This window comes from Danio rerio, chromosome 12 (genome assembly GCF_052040795.2).
Source record: "Danio rerio strain M-AB ecotype USA chromosome 12, GRCz13ab, whole genome shotgun sequence".
Taxonomy (NCBI): domain Eukaryota; kingdom Metazoa; phylum Chordata; class Actinopteri; order Cypriniformes; family Danionidae; genus Danio; species Danio rerio.
Window position 1 is genome coordinate 841576 of NC_141032.1, and position 24518 is coordinate 866093.

The window sequence follows — 24518 nt, forward strand, 5'->3', positions numbered from 1 at the left end:
ACTTTAGTTGAATTTTGTAGGTTGTAATTTATTCATTCATTCATTTTCTTTTTGGCTTTATCCCTTTATTAATCCTTTAATAATTACATTATGTTATATTATATTATATTATATTATATTATATTATATTATATTATATTATATTATATTATATTATATCATATCATATCATATCATATTATATTATATTATATTATATTATATTATATTATATTATATTATATTATATTATATTATATTATATTATTATGTTATATTATATTATATTATATTATATCATATCATATTATTATTATTATTATATTACAGTATATTATTATTATATTTTATTATATTTTATTATATTTTATTATATTATATTATATTATATTATTATTATTATTATTATTATTATTATTATATTATATTATATTATATTATATTATATTATATTATATTTTATTATATTATATTTTATTTTATTTTACTTTATTTTATTTTATTTTATTATATTATATTATATTATATTATATTATATTATATTATATTATATTATATTATATTATATTATTATATTATATTATATTATATTATATTATATCATATCATATTATTATTATTATATTATAGTATATTATTATTATATTTTATTATATTTTATTATATTTTATTATATTATATTATATTATATTATATTATTATTATTATTATTATTATATTATATTATATTATATTATATTATATTATATTATATTTTATTATATTATATTTTATTTTATTTTATTTTATTTTATTTTATTATATTATATTATATTATATTATATTATATTATATTATATTATATTATATTATATTATATTATATTTTATTATATTATATTTTATTTTATTTTATTATATTACATTATATTATATTATATTATATTATATTATATTATATTATATTATATTATATTATATTATATTATATTATATTATTTTATTTTATTTTATTATATCTTATTATTAATTTTCCTTTCGCTTAGTCTCTTTATTAATCTGGGTTGCACACAGTGTAATGAACCGTCAACTTATCCAGCACGTTTTTACACAGCGGATGCACTTACAGCTGCAACCCACCTCTGGGAAACATTCATACACACTCATTCACACTCATACACTATAGAATATTTAGCCTACCCAATTCACCTGTGCCGCATGTGTTTGGACTGTGGGGGAAACCGGAGCACCCGGAGGAAACCCACGCCAACACAGGGAGAACATGCAAACTCCACATAGAAACACCAATTGACCCAGGATGTTTACTACACTTTACTATAGTATGCTTCAAACTATACTGTAGTATTTTTGTCAAGTGGGAACAAAATTAAAATTAGGTGGCCAACTGACCCAGCCAAGGCTCGAACCAGCGACCTTCTTGCTTTGAAGCGACAGCACTACCTACTGCGCCACAGCATCGCCCAGGTTGTCATCTATTTTTGCAATATTTTGCTTGAATTTAATCGTATTATCTTTCTGTTTCTAAATATGTTTGGTGACTAAAATATCATTTTAATAAATATATCTGTTTAATAAATCTGTTTTATTTAAATGCACGAGAATATTCACTGAGAAATGGAGGAAAATATTCATTTTCAAAATGGGCTGTACTCGATGCTGAACACTGTGCAGTAGTCAACATTTGAAGTGAATCGAAACCTTTCATCAAAGTTGCCCTAAAACTATTAAACAGTTGTCTTGGGACAATTGTGAAAAAGTTTTTGATCCACTTTAAATGTTGACTACTGTAAATCTATTAATCTCATAACATTACCAAGCAGATCCTGTATTACCCTGTGCACCGTTAGAGGGCGCACAACACCCAAAAACTCCCAAACCAAAATAAACATCGCTGTTTACACAAGAAATAAAGGATGTTTGTAACATTTACAGCTGATCTGGTGAGTCACAGTGATTGAACACTCTCTTAAAGATTGTGTGAGTTTACACATGAAACTAATGATTCACCATTCCTGAAACTGAGATGCTGCTTCTGTGTTTCATAAGATTGTGCTTTCCTTAGAGTCTTTAACTTGTTTCTAGTCCAAATATCTCAAAATCTTTAAATCTAGAAGCAGTTTCTAGACAAGCAGAAAATATATAGTGTTTTCAGAAATAATGAGTCAAAATAAAGTGAGTTTTTCCTTAAAACAAGCAGAATAATCTGCCAATGAGGGAAGAAGAATCTTATGTTAAAAGCAAAAACAAGTTGATTTGACTCACCACATCAGCAGATGTGAAAACTGGCACATTATCTTTTAAAAAAAGACAATATATTTGCTTTGCTTTTTAGATATTTGGACTAAAATCAAGACAAAAACTGCAGGTAAGAGAAGCAATATATTCAATGCAGCATCTTATATCCCTCTGCAGCACACAACAATCTCTGAAACTACTTGTATATTTTTAAAACCAGGTCTGTTCTATAAGCAAGAGAGACGCTGTGGAAATAAAGCTCTTAATCCAGCATCGAGTGTAACTACAGGACTGATCCTGATGAAGCAGATCTCATTACACACATTAAACCCTCGGCCCTTTTCTGGACATCAAATTTTGTGAATCTTTTACCTGTATATTTTAATACTAATGCAGTTCCAAAATATGAGCGATTATAAAAAATGCAATGCTTACCATTATAGAAGCATTATTTATATTTTTATACTGAACACTTTTTTATTATTCATTAGAAGCTGCCTGTATTCACACACTCTTGTCACACAACTGACCCAAGTGATTTTTGCAAAATATGTCAGCTTTAGCTTATTTTAATAAATTAATTAGGCTACATTTTTTTAAATTTGCAAAGCGTAACTTACTATTTTCAGTATTTATAATAAAATAAAATAAAGTAAAATGTATATAATGTAATGTAATATAATATAATATAATATAATATAATATAATATAATATAATATAATATAATATAATATAATATAATATAATATAATATAATATAATATAATGTAATATAATAATATAATATAATATAATAATATAATATAATATAATATAATATAATATAATATAATATAATATAATATAATATAATATAATATAATATAATATAATATAATATGATAAAATAAAATAAAATAAAATACAATACAGGCGACGCAGTGGCGCAGTGGGTAGCACGTTCGCCTCACAGCAAGAACGTTGCTGGGTCGCTGGCTCAGTTGGCATTTCTGTGTGGAGTTTGCATGTTCTCCCTGCGTTCGTGTGGGTTTCCTCCGGGTGCTTCGGTTTTCCCCACAGTACAGGTGAATTGTGTAGGCTAAATTGTCTGTAGTGTATGAGTGTGTGAGTGAATGAGTGTATGTGAATGTTTCCCAGAGATGGGTTGCAGCTGGAAGGGCATCCGCTGCGTAAAAACTTGCTGGATAAGTTGGCGGTTCAATCCGCTGTGGCGACCCTGGATTAATAAAGGGACTAAGCCGACAAGAAAATAAATGGAAATACAATAAAATAAAATAAAATACAATAAAATATAATATAATATAATATAATATAATATAATATAATATAATATAATATAATATAATATAATATAATATAATATAATATAATACAATACAATACAGTATAATATAATATAATATAATATAACTTATAAGAAAATATAATGTAATATAATATAATATAATATTAATAAAATAAAATAAAATAAAATAAAATATAATATAATGTATAAGAAAATATAATGTAATATAATACAATATTAATATAATTAATATAATTTAATTATTTTCTTAATATTTTCAGCCAGTTTGATTGATGTTTACTGTAAAAACATCCATAAATTACCATTTTTTTGGTAATTATTCATGTTTTTATTGCTTTTGAATTGCATAATGATATATTGATCTTAATAGTTTAAGGTGATTTATTGTCTGAGTTGTTGTAAATAACAATACAAATATCTATAAACTGCCTGTACTGTTTGCATTTTACAGAGTTCTCTACATATTCATTTTCCTTTGGCTGAGTCTCTATTTTAAACGTTGCCACAGTGGAATGAACCAGCAATAATTCCAGCATATATTATAAACAGCGAATGCCTCTCCAGCTGCATTCCAGTACTGGGAAACACCCATACACACTCATTCACACACACACACTCACTATGTTCATAGTTCATCAGTTCCCCTATAGCGCATGTGTTTGGACTGTGGGGGAAACCGGAGCACCCGGAGGAAACCTACGCGAGTGCAGGGAGAACATGCAAACTCCACACAGAAACACCAACTGACCCAGCCGGGACTCAAACCAGAGACCTTCTTGCTGTGAGGCCACAGTGCTGACCACTGAGCCAAGTATTTTTACACTGGAAGAATGAATTAAAAAGTAAATAAGCAAATAAATGCTGCACACAGGCCTTCTGCTATCCGCTTTTCAGATTCGTGACAGCAACAATGCTACTACACACCTGCTGATCATTTACATGCATTCAAATGTGCCAGACTATAGCAGTACTTTTATATCCCTGTGGAACATATTAATGCAAATATGTGTGTTTCACCTGAAGACAATCCGTGGTTCAGAATCGAGAGATCTAATTCATTAGAAAACAAGCTTTAGTTAAAGTCTACACAGCAAAAATGCTGTTCTTACTTAGATTTTTCTCTTGTTTCTTGTTCAAATATCTCAAAACTCTTAAAGCAAGAAGCATTTTCTAGACAAGCACAACATATTGTGTTCTTTTCAGAAACAAAGAGTCAAAATTAAGTGAGTTTTTCAAAGTATCCTGTTCATGGTGGAAGCAACATAATCTAGTTTTTGATTTTGACATTTTTTACATTATTTTTGGTTCAACTTAAAATGAAAATCAGATCCCACTGAGCCACCGTGCCGCCCTAAATATACAGTTGAAGTCAGAATTATTAGCGCCCCTGTTTATTTTTTTCCCCAATTTCTGTTTAATGGAGGGAAGACTGTTTCAGCACATTTTTAAGCATAATAGTTTTAAAAACCTATTTCTAATAACTGATTTATTTTATCTTCACCATGATGACAGTAAATAATATTTTACTTGATATTTAGACACTTCTTAAAGTGACATTTAAAGGCTTCACTAGGTTAATAAGGTGAACTAGGTATGTTAGGGTAATTAGTTTTGTTCTGTAGACTATTGAAAACAAAATTAGCTTGAATCGGCTAATAATTTAGTCCCAAAAATAGTTAAAAAAAAATTAAAAACTGCTTTTATTCTAGTTGAAATAAAACAAATAAGACTTTTTCTAGAAGAAAAAATATTATCAGACATACTGTGAACATTTCCTTGCTCTGTCAAACATCATTTGGGAAATAAATAAAAAAGAAAAAAAAATCAAAAGGGGGCGAATAATTCTGACTTCAACTGTAGATATATATATATATATATATATATATATATATATATATAAATATATATATATATATATATATATATATATATTTAGGGTGGCACGGTGGCTCAGCTAAATGTTTATTTTTTCAGTGAAGGCTACTTTCGTTTGGGCTAATTTAGTTACATTTATGTTCTTGTCTCTTCTTGTGAAATAAATAAATGATCTTATAATGAAGATGTGTTTTCATTCCGCGCAATAACACACCATGAAATGTTTATTTTGCCAGTCTACATTGTTAGATAAACAATTAATCTATGCATGTTAATCAGAAGAGGAGTGTTTGTTTTGTTAATCTTTAAATAAAGTCTGTCTGTCTGCACCGAAAATAAAACAAATCACAGCCATTTTATTTAAGTTGGTTCAAAGGTTTTTTTTTAATGTAGCTATAGTGTATTTTCTTTAAACATCTACATTTTTGATCAGTTTATTTTAAGCTAGAATTATCTATTAACTCAAGAAACGCAATGTTTTGCTGCATATTATTAGTTTGAGAAAACATTAATACTGATGATTATATTTTTATAAGTTATTTCAGTGTGTGTTTTTTTTAGTGTATAAATCCGTGGCTCGCGCGCGCACACACACACACACACAGAGTGGGCGGGGCCTTCGTGTCATGACAACCTCCAGTACTGTACCAAATGCTGGTGTGTAGACTGTACCGAGGGAAAGTAAGTAGCCGTACACGTCATCCGCGCTCCCGTGGGAGGAGGGTTAGGAACCTGGAGCTCAACTAATAACAGATTATCCTCCATCCGTCGATGCAGTGTGTGTGTTTGGTCCATGATCGTGTGTGTGAAGAAGAAGACGAAGAAAAGCTCCGCAGCAGCAGCGAGCCGCCGCCACATCCTCCCCGCCTGAAGAAGAGCCGCGCCGGGCGATGGAGCACCTCTGCGGCCCCGACAAACCCTTCTGGGTGAGTACAGCTCCACAGCTGCTCCCTCAACATTAATATGGATCATTATGGTTCTGTTTCATTCACTCTCACTGCACTAGCGAGTCATGAGGTGCTAAACGGCTCTCGAACTTACTGTTGCAAGTAGTTAATGCGCGAATATTGTCAACTTTTGCTGTGCGGATATAGGCGGAGATTCGCTGCTTTGTAGATTAAAACATGTTAGTTGGCTTTAGTTGGTATTTTTTGATTGTCGTAAGTCTTCATGGGGTTTGATAACTAATGAACCGATTCACCACATCGTTCACTAATTGGTCGACTGACCTGTTCGAATCTCAGTGATTCGAGTTCAGAAGAACAGGAGAAAGTTGAGGATAATCGGTGTGTATGTTTATTTAGCATTTTAAATACGATTAAGATTGTATATATTACCTTTTGAGTTTATTTGAACAGTTGGTCCTGTATTACAGCATGTGCAGTGTGAATATATGTGGAGATTTGTTGTCTTCTGGGATAAAAACATGTTAGTTGGAATTTGTGATTGTTGATGAATCATTTTTATGAGTTTGATCACTTTTGAATCGATTCACCACATCCTTCACAAATTAGTCGACTGACCTGTTTGAATCTTGGTGATTTGAGATCAAATCAAGTATCTGTATTGTTGAAACAGTGATGGGTAAAACATTTACATGTATTAAGAATCTTAAGCCTAGCTTCTTCATCTAATGTAGAAGTATGTCTTGTGTTTATTTTGATTTCCACTACATTTGTGAGTCATCATGACATGCAAAACGGCTCTCGAACTTACTATTATAGTTAATGCGCAAATGCTCCATGAATATCAACTTTTCATTCGCTGTTTTGTGGAATAAAAACATGTTTTTTGATATTTACAATTGTTAATTTATAGTTTTTATGAGTTTGATCACTTTGATGAGTCGATTCACAACATCCTTCACGAATTAGTCAACTGACCTGTTCGAATCTCAGTGATTCGAGTTCAGAAGAACAGGAGAAAGTTAAGGATAATCGGTGTGTATGTTAATTTAGCATTTTAAATAAGATTAAGATTGTAATATATTACCTTTTGAGTTTATTTGAACAGTTGGTCCTGTTTTACAGCATGTGCAGTGTGAATATATGTGGAGATTTGTTGTCTTGTGGGATAAAAACATGTTAGTTGGTATTTGTGATTGTTGATGAATCATTTTTATGAGTTTGATCACTTTTGAATCGATTCACCACATCCTTCACAAATTAGTCGACTGACCTGTTTGAATCTTGGTGATTTGAGATCAAATCAAGTATCTGTATTGTTGAAACAGTGATGGGTAAAACATTTACATGTATTAGGAATCTTAAGCCTAGCTTCTTCATCTAATGTAGAAGTATGTCTTGTGTTTATTTTGATTTCCACTACATTTGTGAGTCATCATGACATGCAAAACGGCTCTCGAACTTACTATTATAGTTAATGAGCAAATACTCCATGAATATCAACTTTTCATTCGCTGTTTTATGGAATAAAAACATGTTTTTTGATATTTGCAATTGTTAATGAATAGTTTTTATGAGTTTGATCACTTTGATGAGTCGATTCACCACATCCTTCACGAATTAGTCGATTGTCCGGTTCGAATCTCAGTGATTCGAGTTCAGAAGAACAGGAGAAAGTTGGGGATAATCGGTGTGTATGTTTATTTAGCATTTTAAATAAGATTAAGATTGTAATGTATTATCTTTTGAGTTTATCTGAACAGTTACTCCTGTTTTACAGCATGTGCAGTGTGAATATATGTGGAGGTTTGTTGTCTTGTGGGATATTTGTGATTTGTTGATGAATCATTTTTATGAGTTTGATCATTTTGATGAATCGATTCACAAAATCCGTCAGGAATGAGTCGACTGACCTGTTCTTGGTGATTTGAGTTCACAAGAATACGAGGAATTTGAGAAAAAGTTATAATTGTATTCGAGGAGCGGTGTTGGATAAAAAGTATTTATGTGTTAGTAATATTAAGCATATCTTCTTCATCTAATGTAGAAGTATGTATTATGTTTATTTGGACATGCACAGTTTGACTAATATAAGAAAGTTCATCTGATTTATGTACAATGCAGTTTGTACAGTAATATTTTCTGTCTTTAAGTCGATATATTATATGAGAGACTTGCTTTGTTTACCAAATAAAGTGAATGTAATTGGATTTACATTTTAAACATTAAATAAAAGTTAAAAAGATATTAGTTTTTATTTCACATATTAAGGTTTTAGTTAGGATACTACCAAAATAATTGAGCAGAAATCCACAGATTTTTACCAAAATTCTCCGCAGAAATAGCAAAAAACGTCCGCAGATTCAGTCTGACCCTGGTAATGACGCGCAAAACGGCACGAATAAAACCATCAATATTAACTTTTGTTTGGCGTAATAATAACATGTTAATTGATATTTGCAATTGTCGATGAATCGCTTTTATGAGTTTGATCACTTTAATTAAGTGTTTTACAACATCGTTCACTAATTATTCGACTGACCTGTTTGAATCTTCGTGGAGATTTGCTGTTTTATGGAATGAAACATGTTACTTGGCTTTAGTTGATATTTGCATATGTCGTCAATAATTTTTTATGTGTTTGATCACTGTATTGATTTGACTCACCAAATCGTTTTTAGTCACCACCTGCTTTTATTTCAGCCAAAATAAAACAAACAAGACGAAAAAATATAATCAGACACACTGTGAAAGTTTTCTTGCTCTGTTAAACATCATTTGGGAAATATTTAAACAAGAAAAAAATCAAATGGGGCAAATAATTCTGACTTCAGTATACTGTATATAGATTTGTCAAATCAAACAGTGCTGATGTTGTTTTGAAGGAATCTAAAGCCTATATTTTTTATCTAATGTGGAAGTAGTATGCATTATGTTTCCTTGACTCTCACTACACTAATGAGTTATGATGACGAGCAAAATGACTCTTGAACTTACTATTGCAAGTGCTTTATGCACAAATAAATCCACAAATGTCCTCCTTTCGTGTGTGGATGTAGGCAGAGATTCACTGTTTTGTGGAATAAAAACATGCTAGTTGTCTTCTTGATACTTTGCCATTAGCAATCTTGAGTTTGATCACTTTAATGAATCATTTCAGCACATCATTCATGAATAGAGATGGCTCTGGATGCAGACCTGCAAGCTGAGCTGCATGCATTGCTTTTTAATGCGCACACCTGCCCCCGCCCCTAACCACGCCTCTCACCAGCTCTATTGAGTGCATTGTGTCTGACATTGCAAGTCTGAGACTTGCAGTTTCAGCTTGCATAATCAAGGCTGCATCCAGATACTATTGCATGAACTAGTCGACTGACCTGTTCGAACCTTAGTGATTCACATGAGTGAGAGAAAGTTAAGAAAATTAAATAACTGAATTCGAGGAGCAGCGTTTGGTAAAAAAGTAATATATTAGGAATCTTAATTATATCTTAAAGAAAAATCGATGTGGGAGTAAAATAGGATTAAGATTGCAATAAATAAATCTGACCTAACATTGTCAAGGACTGACTATTACAATAAGACTAATTAAAAAAAAACTACAGAGTTTATTAACTAAGTTTATTTGAACAGTTAGTTCTGTTTTACAGTTTATATGGTGCAGATATGGGCTGAAATTCACTGTTTTGTGGGATAAAAACATGTTAGTTGATATTTGCAATTGTCAGTGAATTGTTTTGATGAGTTTGATCACTTGAATGAATCGACATCGTTCACAAATTAGTCGACTGACCTGTTCAAATCTCAGTGATTCTAGTTTACAAGAGCGAGAGAAAGTTGAGGGAATTGATTGATCGATATGTGTTATATTTATTTAACATTTAAAAAAAGATTAAGATAGGATTAAGATTGTAAAATCTAACCTTTTTTACCCAACACTGTTAAGGACTGACTATTAATAAAACTAAGAAAAAAGAAATATTACAGTTTTACAGTTTATTATCAGTTCGGATATACTGAACAGTTTAAATGTTCGTTCACAAAGAGCAGTTCAAATATCTCAATAATTAAAATAAACTAATAAAACAGTTATATACAATTTTTTTGAGCTTATAACATGATCATGTAACATAATCATATATACAGGGTTTCTGCAGGGTCTTAAAAAGTCCTAAAATGTCTTAAATCTCAAAATCCAAATTTAAATTGTCTTAAATATACTGAAATATTGTGTTGTAGGTCTTAAATCTTTTTTAAACAGGTCTTAATTTTTCTGGATTCATGTATTGCTAACCAATCTGGCCAAAACCCATACAATCACCAACAATCATCTCAACAAAACTTTAAACTTTTTATTTAAAAAGGCCATTTTTAACTCTATTTATCATAATGGTTTATTTATTTTCCTTACAATAACATTTGTTTAAAAGTTGTCCATGTGTTCTGCTGAGGACACCAACCTGGACAGATTGTTCTGCATAGATTTAGCTTATTATAGTTTTTAAAACTTTTAAAACATTTGTTTATTATTTTTTTTAAAGAAAGTTTATGTTGGAAAAAGTGTATGGATACAAGAAGTATTGCTTGCTTGTTTTTACACAATATTAAAAAAATTTTAACTAAGAAGTAATATCTAAAATATTTTAATTGTTTATTATTAAGCTATTATTGTATTATTAAATGTGTAAATATTAATAATTTTTTAAAGGTCAAATTAAAATAAAAAAAAATTCTTTAGCCTTTATTCTTTTATGAGTCTAAAATTTAATTCATAATGGTCTTAAAATGTCTTTAAAAGTCTTAAATTTAACTCGGTGGAACCTGCAGAAACCCTGTATATATGATGATGTACACAAATTCTAATTATTCTTCATCCATGTTGGATCACATTTATGATTTATGTTCATGAATGAAAAATTACAAATCTTTAGATTGAATCAGTTCAGAGTTCGAGAGAGTCGACAGCTCAGCGACTCATAAGAACTGAATTTTTTTTTTTGATTCAGAGGACAGAATTGAATCAGAAGTCTGAACACTGACTTTAATAGCCAAAACAGCAGATTAAAATGACGAATAAAACCTGGAATGTTTTAAAGAAATGCATCGTATCATTAGCAGCTGTTTTAATCAAACTATAAACCACAGAAGAGTGAATTATATCAAGTTTAGCATGGCAGTTTAATGTAAATCGATCCGTACATGCGTTTAGACTTTCTGAAACTAATCTGAATGACATCACAGTATACATGCATGTTAATTACAGTTTATTTTAATTATGTTAAAGGTCATCTGGTATTTAAAAATATCCTAATATTATGCTGGAGTCTCCTACATCATGCTTAAGTGCATCTAAGCGATAATTTTTATTATTAATTATTAAATTTGTAATGATTTCAATATGATTTGAACCAATCATTTGAATGAATTCAATGCTTAATGTTGCAAACCCCTCCCTTTCATAAGCCAACTCTGCTCTGATTGGCCAAGTCTGTTTTGATTGGCCTTCATAGTAGGCAGGCGGGATTATGCAAATTAGATATATTGATTGTGTTGAAGTGCATCAGTAACTCTTTTGACAGACGCTAATATCTTTATCAAGCACTGTTTTGATCAACAGCTTTGAGAGTGTGTACAGCTACGTTAAATAAGAGGAATATTATTAAACACAAGATCGTAGAAGTGAATCAATTGTTATGATCTGCTTTAGCGAACTGTTCAAAAGAGCTGATTCAGCAAAATGACTCAGTGTTTTTATTAGTGTTTGTTCAGGTCTACAAAGAGAATGTTGTGCAGTTTTTTATGAACATGAGCTGCTTCTGCTATAAGCCAACTCTTTTCTGATTGGCCTTCATATTTTAAGAGCAGGCGGGATTATGCAAATGAGATATATTGATTGTGTTGATGTAAAACCGTAAAAGATTCGAATATATACTCTTTGAGCCATTTCAGAGCTGACTTTTTAGTTTGAGAGACAATAATATTGTGATTTATCAAGCACTTTTATTTTGATTAACAACACTGAGACAGCGGCATTAAATAAGAGTAATATTATTAAACAGAGCACATGATCATAGAAGTGAATCGATTGGTATGATTCGTTGAACTGTTCAAAAGAGCCGATTCAGCAAAACGACTCAGTCTTTTTATTAGTGTTTGTTCAGGTCTACATAAGGGAAGATGTTGTGCAGTTTTTATGAACATGAGCAGCTTCTTCTTCTGCAAACGCTGTGACATTTCAGCCTTCACCTCTGAGTGTATTCAGGCTCGCTGGATCTGGAGAGAAATTTCAGTTGTTTACGGGTTTATTTGAGGTAATGGAGTCCGTGTGCGTGGCCTAGTTATGGGGACAGACACAGCGAAGGCTTATTCTGGGGTCATTTGAGTCTCCGAGGGGCTTTCGGTCAGTGTTACAGACGCTCAGATACATGTAGGTTAAGAAGAAACGCAAACACTGCACTTTTCAGTCTTGAGTCCTGGGTCAAAACAGGACACGTGATGGCAAAAAGCAATGTTTTTAGTATGCATCTGTGAAAAGTGTTATTCGTTTATGCTGCTGCGGCTTTGTTTTGTTTCACAGAATAGCTAAATATGATCATTTAAGTCATGCAATATTTTCTAAATCAGTGGTTCTCAAACTGTGGTACGTGTACCACTAGTGGTACGCGGGCTTCCTTCTAGTGGTACACGGAGGAATGAAATATGTCATGTACATCCTACATATATTTCAAAATTTACTAAAAATTATGTATATATTATGCCATATATGACATATAGTCTATATTTCTGAGGTAATCTGCCACGTGTTTTTAAATGTGCAGAGTTGTAGCTGCTTTACTGGGCCTACTACGTTACTATATTTCAATACTGCTCATTTTGGTGGTACTTGGAGAGACAATTTTTTACTGAGGTGGTACTTGATGAAAAAAGTTTGAGAACCACTGTTCTAAATGACAACTAACAGCATAGGGACCCTCGAGAAAAGTACTAACATATTAAGGAATTTCCTATTATATTTTTTCCTATAATAAAGTCTTATTTGTTTTATTTCAGCTAGAATGAAAGCAGCTTTTAATTTGTTTTAATTAAGTGGCAAAAAGCAATGTCTGTAGGCTTCATCTATTAAACGTGTCATTCATTTATGCTACTGAAACCTCTGTGTTCTTGTTTTGTTTCACAGAAAAGGTAAATATGATAATTTTAGTTATGCAATATATTAAAAATTATGGCAAATGACACTATAGGGACCTTCGAAAACAGTATTTTATCCTCCAATATATAACAAAATTAATATATGTTATTGTTATATGTTTCTATGTTCATTTTAATCATGGCCAGGCGTTTTCTTGGCTATTTTTGTGCATTTTTTAATTGTGAGTTAAATTTACGTTAAATAAATTTGCAAGTATTGAAACAAAATATGTAAATAAAATTATAATAAATAAATAAATAACTTCTTAACTTTTATTTAAGGTTTACAATGTAAATCCACCTGGAACCACTTGTTTCATAAATAAAAGCTTCAGGAAGTATAATATTATATCTACTAAAAGGCAGAAAGTATCACTTTACAAATGGTTTTTGTACATAAATCATCTAAACATTTACATATTATTCAAAAATATTACTGAAAGGAATATAGAAAATGGAATAAATATATTTACACGTTTACATAAATACATAATGTATAAAAAAAAAAAAAAAAAAAAAAATATATATATATATATATATATATATATATATATATATATATATATATATATATATATATATATATATATATAAATACAATTTCCCAGTGATGGGTTGCAGCTGGAAGGGCATCTGCTGTGTAAATTATATGCTGCAATAGTTGGCGGTTCATTCTGCTGTGGTGACCCCTGATGACAAAAGGGACTAAGCTGAAAAGAAAATGAATGAATGAATGAATAAATAAATAAATAGACTGAATGATGGGTTAACAAATCTGCAGTTTTCTGCTTCTGTGTGGGCTTAATTATAACTCGTTAAACAGCGTTAATCAAATATTTTTAAGTCATATAAGGTCAATATGAGAGAATTAACCATAGTTTCACCCAGGTGGCATGGTGGCGCAGTGATTAGCACTGTGACCTCACAGCAAGAAGGTCAATGGTTCGAGTCCTGGCTGCTTTTTGTGTGGAGTTTGCATGTTTCTGCACAGTCCAAACATATCCGCTACAGTGGAATTGATTAACTAAATTCGCCATAGTATACGAGTGTGTGTGTGTGTGAATGAATGTGTATGGGTGTTTTCCAGTACTGGGTTGCAGCTGTAAGTGCATCCACTGTGTGAAACAAATGCTGGAATGCTTGGCAGTTCATTCCACTGTGGCAACCTCTGATATAGAGACTTTACCAAAGGAAAATTAATGAATGTTTACACCCTTTCCCACATGCACACAATAATGACAATAATAAACAGATTTATTGTGCAACTTGATACACATCACACTGTATTACATGATATCAGCTGCAATTGTATTGCATTATTATATATTTTCAGTATTACAACCAATACTGCACGTTTATTTACAACCAATACTGCTCATATAATGCATTAAAACACTGCACAGGTGAATATTATAATGCATTTTAACATGGGTTACGATTCTAAATGAACAGATAGAGTGCATAAACACAAAGTGTTAACACAGCAATAACGATCTGACCATGTTTGTGTTAGAAGGCCAAATCTAAATGTACTGAACATCTCCAGATAGTCTGACTTGTGTTCTGTTTCCCTCATATATTAAATTATGAGGTTTCCTGCTGTTGAAGCGATGTGTTTCAGACAGAGGAAGCCTGAGGCTGGTGTTGTGAAATTATTCTGCATTTACAGAAACATGATGTCCAACAGAAACACTGTATAAACACTGTCTGATTAATGCTCAGGTTTAATATAGTTCATTCATTCATTTTCTTTTCTGCTTAGTCCCTTTATTCATCAGGGTTCTCCACAGCGGAATGAACCGCAGACTATTCCAGCATATGTTTTACACAGGGGATGCTCTTCTAGCTGCAACCCAGTACTGAGAAACACCCACACACACTCATTCACACACACACACTCATACACTATGGCCAATTTAGTCCCTATAGCGCATGTGTTCGGACTGTGGGGGAAACCGGAGCAACCGGAGGAAACCCACGCCAACACGGGGAGAACATGCAAACTCAGAAACGCCAATTGAACCAGCCGGGACTCGAACCAGGGACCTTCTTGCTGTGAGGCAATTGTGCTACCCACTGCGCCACAGTGACGCCAGTTTAATACAGTTACACTCATTTAAAGCCAGTTTTTAAACTGCGGGATCATAGTAAGCAATGCAAATTAAGCACACCTTTTTTATTGGTAAAACTAATTTGTAAAGCAGCTTAGCAATTGGAATAATAAAAATAAAATAAAATAAGACATTTAATAATAATAAAGAAAATCGTGATATGCTTGAATTGAAGATACCAAATGCCAAGTAACAATAGTAAAACAATCTTAATATGATTCCAAAAGGTCTAAATAGCAGCAGGAAAACAGAGAAAAATAATATTAGTAATTATTAAATAATCATAATAAAATTGATAATAATATTAATAATAATAATAATATTTATATTAATAATAATTAGCGGTTCATTCCGCTGGGGTGACCCCGGATTAATAAAGGGACTAAGCTGAAAAGAGAATGAATGAATGAATATTAATAATAATAATAATAATAATAATTAAATAAATAATTAAATTGAGTCTCTATATTTCACTTAATCCATCAAACTGACGTCTCTTTAGGACCTCGAGTGATCATCTGTCATAAATAGCTGATCAAAATAATGCATTTTAAAACTATAGCGCCCAATAAGTATTGCAAAAGTCAATATTAATTTGCATTAAATATAATTATGTATTCATGTATGCATAAATAAATGAATATGCAATATCCTATTGTATACCCTCTTATATTTTTCCACATGCTTCTGCAACAAACAATTCACTTTCATAATTACATCATTTTAATAAATACATGTATTAAATCAATGAATTAACTTATATAGGGCGGCACGGTGGCTCAGTGATCAGCACTGTGGGCTCACAGCAAGAAGGTCTCAGATTCGAGTCCCGTTTGGGTCAGTCTCTGTGTCTGTGTGGAGTTTGCATGTTCTCCCTGTGTTGGTGTGGGCTTCCTCCGAGTGCTCCCCCACTGTCCAAACACATGCGCTATAGGGGAATTGATTTACTAAATTGGCCGTAGTGTGTGTGTGTGTGTGTGTGAATGAGTATATATGGGTGTTTCCCAGTACTGGGTTGCAGCTGGAATGGCATCTGCTACCTAAAACATATACTGGAATAGTTGGTGGTTCATTCTGCTGTGGTGACCTCTAATAAATCAACTTATATCATAAATTAAATTGAATCATACCATATATTAGCAGTATAAGGTGTGTGTAATCCCTCTGTGTTCAGCTGTTGTCTCAGACTGCTGTAAGTCCGGGGTTCATCTGAGGTCACCGTCGGCTGTATATGTCTGTGCTCCTCATAGAAAATCACTGATGCGTTAAACATTTCTCTCGCGCTCATTTTATTCCTCCATTTCCCCCGCTTGCTCTACATGCAGCGATTCACACACCGCTCGCGTCCTCAGATGCCTTCGTTCATTCAGCAGCTGGAGAAATCTCCTGGAAATCAGCTGTTTCAATCACAGATCATTGCTGCCAGGATGAAAATGTTGTTTTCAGTGATTTTGCAGTGGGATGCAGCTCGCCTGCGGTGATTGCACTGAATCTAATGCATGCATCGAGTGCCCAGAAAACCACTGAACTGAAATGAGGAAAATAGCTAATGAACAGTTTCCGTGGACGCAGTGCAGTGGGGGAAACTAAGTGTGTATGGGTGTTTCCCAGGACTGGGTTGCAGCTGGAAGGGCATCCGCTGCGTAAAACATATGATGGAATAGTTGGCGGTTCATTCCACTGTGGTGGCCCCTGATAAGTAAGAGACTAAGCCGAAGGAATGAGTGACATATATACATTGTTTTTTGCATAAGATAATAAAATACTAATTAATTCTCTCGAGTCTTTCTTGACATTGTACCTATTTCTGAATATTGCTTGCAAAATTGGTCATTCAAAACATCAGTAACTCATTGTTAGCCTTTGCACGGCAGTATTAAACAGATTCGGATGCTGAAACCTGAATGAATAAGTGTGTTACTCGAACACACGGAGCTCAGGATTATTCGCTCTGTCCCAATTTCACATCAGCGCAAAGTGGTTAATCCTCAATATTACAGTAACGCAATTAAACCGGCGAGTGTGTGAGATGCCATGTAAGGTGACCGCGTGTCCTCGTCTGACCTCGGTTTGTTTCTCTCAGGTTTTTGCTCTGACCTGCTGGATTGTCTCGTGATCTGCAGAATTCGTTGCTTTTGGCTCTGAGTTTGTTGCATGTCTGCTTGAATAAATCCCGATTAACACTGCGGTCAATTCAGGCAAACGCCTACAGTAGGGCAGTTTACACTTTACTAAACAAGCAAGACTTTTACTGCGTTATTAACAGACTTTTGCTCGCCACAGCGGAATGAACTGCCAACTATGCCAACATATGTTTTACACAGCGGCTGCCCTTCCAGCTGCAACCCAGTACTGGGAAACACCCATTCACACACACACACACACACTCATACACCCCGACCAATTTAGTTAATCAGTTCCCCTATAGCGCATGTGTTTGGACTGTGAGGGAAACCGGAGCACCTGGAGGAAACCCACGCCAACACGGGGAGAACATGCAAACTTGTTTTTTTGTTCCAGCCCTGTCAGTCAAATGCAGATTCACTAGGTCTCTGATGCTTTGAATCGCTTTAGTCGCGTGACCTGGTGTTTTAAAGCACATCAGGCTCATGACCTGCGTGTTTAGGATCATGCTTCGGTGCAGTGTTTCGACGCACTTGCGTTTCGGGATCCCGACACTGTGTTGAATTCCTACCATTTGCTGCGCTACTGGAATGAGTGTTTTCCAGCAGTCTCAGGCTTTAGGATCGGAGCAGAAGTATCTGTCAAAGCTGGAGAGTCACCAACATTATTGCAGAGCAGCTGATTATTTGTTGTGTTTTGAACTCTGCTTATGATTATGATGCTGAGATGTGATCTGTGGGTCATCAGTGTGAAAAACAACCCAAACTGTCCCACAGCGAAGCCCAACAGGGATTTTCATGTGTGAAAGGCGCAATATAAGATTTATTTCATTACAATATCCACTAGAACAATGTTATATAATTAGTAGACCTCTTTACATACATTATCCCAAACATTTGCAAGAAAAAAATTGGTTGGTTGTTTCCCAGTACTGGGTTGCGGCTGGAAGGGCATCCACTGGCACTAAAACATGCTGGAATAGTTGCTGGTTCATTCCACCATGGCAACCCCTGATAAATAAAGGGACTAAGCCAAACGAAAGTTTCTGTATGAATTATTATTATTATTATTAGCTATTGTTATTACATGCTGTTGATGATTATCTTTATTATTATTTCTATAATAATAATAATAATAATAATAATAATAATAATAATAATAATAATAATAATAATAACTATTAATAATATTGTTGATAATAATAAACAAAAGTTTACATAAACAGTCATAAGCAGTTTTTGTAACAGTTTTTATAGCTGATCAGTTCATATCTTCATTATTATTTATATTCTATATTAATAATAAATACTAATAATAATAATAATAATAAAGATAATAATAATAATAACAATGATGATGATGATGATAATAATAATAAAAACAACAATAAAATATTATTAATAATAATAATAACAATAGTAATAATAGCAATTATTATTATTGTTATTAATATTATGCTGTTTTTAATTATTTTTATTATTATTTTCATAATAATTACAAATACATTATTATTATTATTATATGTTATGGTATTATATGCTATTGTTGATAATCTTTATTATTTTATAATATAACAACAACAGTAATAATACTAATAATAATAATAATAATTATTATTATTATATATTATTGTTATTATATGCTGCTGTTGATGATCTTTTTTATTATTTATTTTCTATGATAATAATAATTATTATTATTATTACTATGATTATTATTGTTAATAATAATAATAACAATAAACAAAAGTTTATTATTTTTAAAATATTTTTTTAATAATTGTAATAATTGTGTTTTTTATAATTGTAAATTTTTAATTTATGTTCTATAATAACAGTAATAATAATAACAATAATAACAATTACTATTATTATTTTTATGTTATTGTTATTATAAGCTGTTGTTGTATAATCACAATAATTATTATTGTTGATGTTATAATAATAATAATAATAATAATAATAATAATAATAATAATAATAATAATAATAACAATAACAATAATAATAATAATAACAATAACAATAATAATAATAATAATAATAATAATAATAATAATAATTATAATAATAATATTATTATTATTATTATTATTAGTAGTAGTATTAGTAGTATTGTTAATAATAATAAAAAAGCTAAAGTTTACAGAAAACGATCATGTTTTTGTAAGTATAAGTGTCTTATTTTTATAACTAATCAGTTCAAATAATGTCAGCGGAAGGCTTAAAGTGCTCATTCGTGCAAAACCTAATTATGATTGTTTACGGTGCAAAGTAAAAGTCCAGCTCAGGCGGAGGATCAATGGCAGAGAAATGCAGAAAACGGCCTCTTTAATGTGCTTAATGGCTGAAGTCAGCCCAGGACAGATACGGTCGGCAGGTATTTGCCCTACATTTCCAATCCTCAGAGCAGTTCTTAGAAAGCTTCTACTGTACGTTTAGATTGATCTGCAAAGCCACGTCGGGACATGGAGCTTATCACAAGTTTAACACACAAACAAACACACTCTTCATATAGGGTGAAAACAGGCGTCGCGATATCACAATGGCATACAGTGTTCGGGAAAACCTCAAAACACACTAAGAGACGAAGTATGGTTAATAATTAGCTGGAGAGTGTAACTGCTTCTGCAACGATTCACACACACACACACACACCAGACGAAAAATGAAATGAGATGAAAACACACTCAACCAGAGGGTCATTTTCAGCAGGGAAAACTAAATGCGGGTGGCACGGTGGCTCAGTGGTTAGCATTGTGGAAAGCAAGAAGGTTGAACACATACAAGGAAAAAAGATGGAGGGGGCTTGCCAATATCATAGCCTTAATTATTATCATTTAGTCTCATTACATGTTTGCCAGCATTGTTAGTCACAGAATAAATAATTTAAATTTTTAAGACTCCAGAACATTCATTTCCAGAGATAGAGGATATGAATATGACTCCTATTTTCAAGAGGAACCACTAGAAATGCATATTGTTACTGTCAAAACACACATTTCTAATCATAATAGTTTAATAACTCATTTCTAATAACTGATTCTGATCTTCCCCATGATGACTAAATAATATTAGACTAGATATCTGACTAGTGTTCAGCTTAAAGTGGCATGTAAAGGCTTCACTAGGGTAATTAGGGTAAAGTTAGGGTAATTAGGCAAGTCATTGTATAACAGTGGTTTGTTCTGGAGACAATCCAACACTAATATTGCTGAAGGGGAGAATAATATTGAGCTTAACATGACTTTAACACTATTAAAAACTGCTTTTATTCTAGCCCAAATAAAACTAATCAGACTTTCTCCAGAAGAACAAATATTAGAGGAAACACTGAGAACAACTGCTGAATCTGAGAAACATCATCTGGGAAATATTTGAAAAGGAATTTCACAGGAGGGCGAAGGATTCTGACTTCAGCTGTATACGTATGCCTTCCTGCAATAAGCATCACATATCAGCGTTATCACATATCAGGCTCTCTAGATATTGTCTTCAGCCCTTATAAACCCAGATCTGTTTGCCACTAATGTATTCTGAGTGCTCAAGTTCACCCACAGCGACTAATTAAAGCAAATATCAGGAGATCTGCACTGCAACACTGATGCAAACACTGGATTATAGGAATATGTCCACATAATAACTGCACTTCCATGTGTGTGTGTGTGTTTTCAGCAGCATATCAGATTCTCCTCAGGAAATCAGAGGCGTAGCACACACACACACACACACACACACACACATTTACACAATTGCTAGCTAAACAATCCAGCAGGAAGTGAGTTTGACACTTTTGCTTTCCGAAAGCAGATTTCCTTCTCAAATCATCATAAGATGAGAAAAGACGGGGAATTCAGAGGACTGCAAAGGAGAAGCGAAACACAGACCTTATGTTTAGACACTGACTTTCCCAATGCTTCTTTGCATTGCTCTCTATATTCAGCTGACCAACAAACTATTAGCCCTCATGAGAAAAATGAATAAATAAATACATTTAAGGTTGCACGGTGGCTCAGTGGGTAACACTGTGTCCTCACAGCAAGAAGGTCGCTGGTTCGAATCCCGGCTGGGTCAGTTGGTGTTTCTGTGTGGAGTTTGCATGTTCTCCTCGTGTTAGTGTGGGTTTCCTCCGGGTGCTCCGGTTTCCCCCACAGTCCAAACACATGCGCTATAGGGGAACTGATCAACTGGCTGGCTGTAGTGCATGAGTGTTTATGGGTGTTTGCCAGCACTGGGTTGCAGCAGGAAAGGCATCCGCTGCATAAAACTTATGCTGGAATAGTTGGCAGTTCATTCCACTGTGGCGAACCCACAGTCTAAACGCATGTGGTATAGGTGAGTTAGTTAAGCTATATTTTCCGTAGTGCCTGTGTGTGTATGAGTGTGTATGGAGGTTTCCCAGTACTGGGTTGCAGCTGTAAGGGCCTCGGCTGTGTAAAAACATATGCTGGATAAGTTGGTGGTTCAGTCTGCTGTGGCGACCCAGATTAATAAGGGGACTAAGGCTAAAAGAAAATGAATGAATAAATATTATATTATTATATTATATTATATTATATTATATTATATTATATTATATTATATTATATTATATTATATTATATTATATTATATAAAATTATATAAAATTATATAAAATTATATTATTATTATTATTATTATTATTATTATATTATATTATATTATATTATATTATATTATATTATATTAAATTATATTAAATTATATTATTATTATTATATTATATTATATTATATTATATTATATTATATTATATTATATTATATTATATTATAGTATATTATATTATTATTATATTTTTCTTCTAGTTGTATTTATTTCAGTTAGTTTAAAATAAAAAATATATATTTTAAAAAGTGTAAAAGAAATGCTAATATTACACCCCCCTCCTTAAAAATATGGCTTTTGTTGTCCAGGGACTTGCCTAGTTAACCTAATTAACCTAGTTAAGCCTTTAAATGTCACTTTAAGCTGAATGCCAGAACTAGTAATATTATGTTAACAACATTTTAGGAAATGTTTGAAAAGGAGTTAAAATTAGTCTTGAAATGAGGGCAGAGGATGTGAAACTAGAAACTAATTCTGTTAATTAACAACTGAACCACCCTGTTACACTATAATAAAGCAGACAAGAGGAGAAACTCACACAACGTCATAAGTAACACTTCAGTTTTAGGTGTCTTTGTTATGTACTTACTTTAGTAGTGATTTCAATTAATTATGTATAAATACATTTTATAAATACAAGCACATTTTACCCATATGTGGTAATTAATTAATTAATTCTGCGTGCACTTATTTTATGCAAACACATGTAATATTAATGAGTTATGTGTGCTTATATTCTTAAAATGTGGTTTTGGCTTGTTGCATGTAATTAATTAATACTATTTAAATGAATAGCTCAACAAGGACACCTAAAAATAAATGGTTAACGCACAAAGGTTAAAGAAGTGCCCAGTGTTTTGGTTTCACAGCGTTATCAGTGCATGAAGGCTGAGGAAGCTTTTTAAAAAAACATTAAACCGAGGTGTTTATAAAGAAGTTTGTATATAGTTTTAGTTTTTGATTTCAGACTTTGATTCGGTGTATATGAAAGCCATAGGACAGAGGTCAGTGCACTTCCCCTTGAGTCATCATCACTACATAATGTGCACTAAACATCGGCATGTGGTTTACTCTTGATTACGCATACAAAAACAGCAATGGGGTTATTAACACAAATATTAAGGTTTAAAAATGTCATGTTGCTTCAAAGCTGTGCAGCTTTTCATTTCATGGAAGGCACACAAAAGGAGATATTTTAACACAGGCTGGTTTTGAAAATGTACCCCTGTATACATTTCTGGAGAGCACAAATTAGTAGGCAGAGCTATGTTTGGCTGCATTTCGTCTTTAAAACGAATGATACCGGATGGTATAACGCCAACACCTGCTTCTGTTTCTTTTAGCGCTTCCAGCTGACTGCTCATCTCCGTGTGGATGGCTTTACCGCTGCAATTATATCTGCTGCAATTAAAAAAAAGCCAAGCTTCCCTACATTTTGTGTCGTTTGTGTTAAATTCAGCATTCACAGAAGCATGGGGATTCATCTCTTAAATCATTGAGTGTTAGTGAACTTATTATTTGCTTTAGAGTAGGAACCCTGCTGTCACCTCAGTTATCTAAACACAAAGGTATGAAGCTTTAAAGCATTTAATTTCCTGCTCCACACGCTGAAATCTCACCATATTGGGTGTTCCTCCCTGACAGGACTCTGAGGAGTGTTTTGCTTACTCTGGGTGTTTATGTGGCTCTCAGTGAGCAGTTAGTTAAGAATGAAACGCCTCAGAATTAGTGTCAAAAGCCTCTGGGTTTTCTACAGAAATGACATTCTGACCTCTCACCCCTTTTTTCATGTCAGCACTCGACTCTTTTGTGGATTGTTAGAGTGTTTAATGACGAGGGTGTGTGTTTACTTTTATTACAATTGCAGGAAAAGCATATTAAATGTAAATATAGTCTACTTAATGACCTGTGGAGAAATGAAACGTCATCATATGGGTTAAAGGAGACCTATTATGCGGAAATCACTTTAATATGGGGGTGTGTGTCAGCAGTGTGTGAGGATCTCCAGCCTCTAAGTGGTCAACATCAATTAATTGTGTGTTTTATAATCAGACTTGATGAATGAAGCACTTTGATTGACATTCTCTCTTTGTACGTGTCATCAGAGAGGGAAAGCCCCACCCACTAGTGTCCATCTCTCCATCTCATTAACATAAACAGCAGTCCT

The 24518-nt window shown here is 32.5% G+C and overlaps 1 protein-coding gene across 34 annotated transcripts in view; it reads left to right on the forward strand.

Moving 5' to 3' along the window:
• Positions 1-6051: 6051 nt before the first annotated feature.
• abcc3 (ATP-binding cassette, sub-family C (CFTR/MRP), member 3) overlaps positions 6052-24518 on the forward strand; it is a 96559-nt gene continuing 78092 nt past the window's right edge. For all 34 annotated transcript variants that reach the window (XR_015503662.1, XR_015503665.1, XR_015503664.1 and 31 more), the window contains exon 1: positions 6052-6321. Coding sequence is in view for 5 of the 34 variants with exons in the window: in XM_087275518.1 (XP_087131644.1) it covers positions 6286-6321 (36 nt within the window). In the remaining 29 variants the exon portion in view is untranslated. The remainder of the gene's footprint in view (positions 6322-24518) is intronic.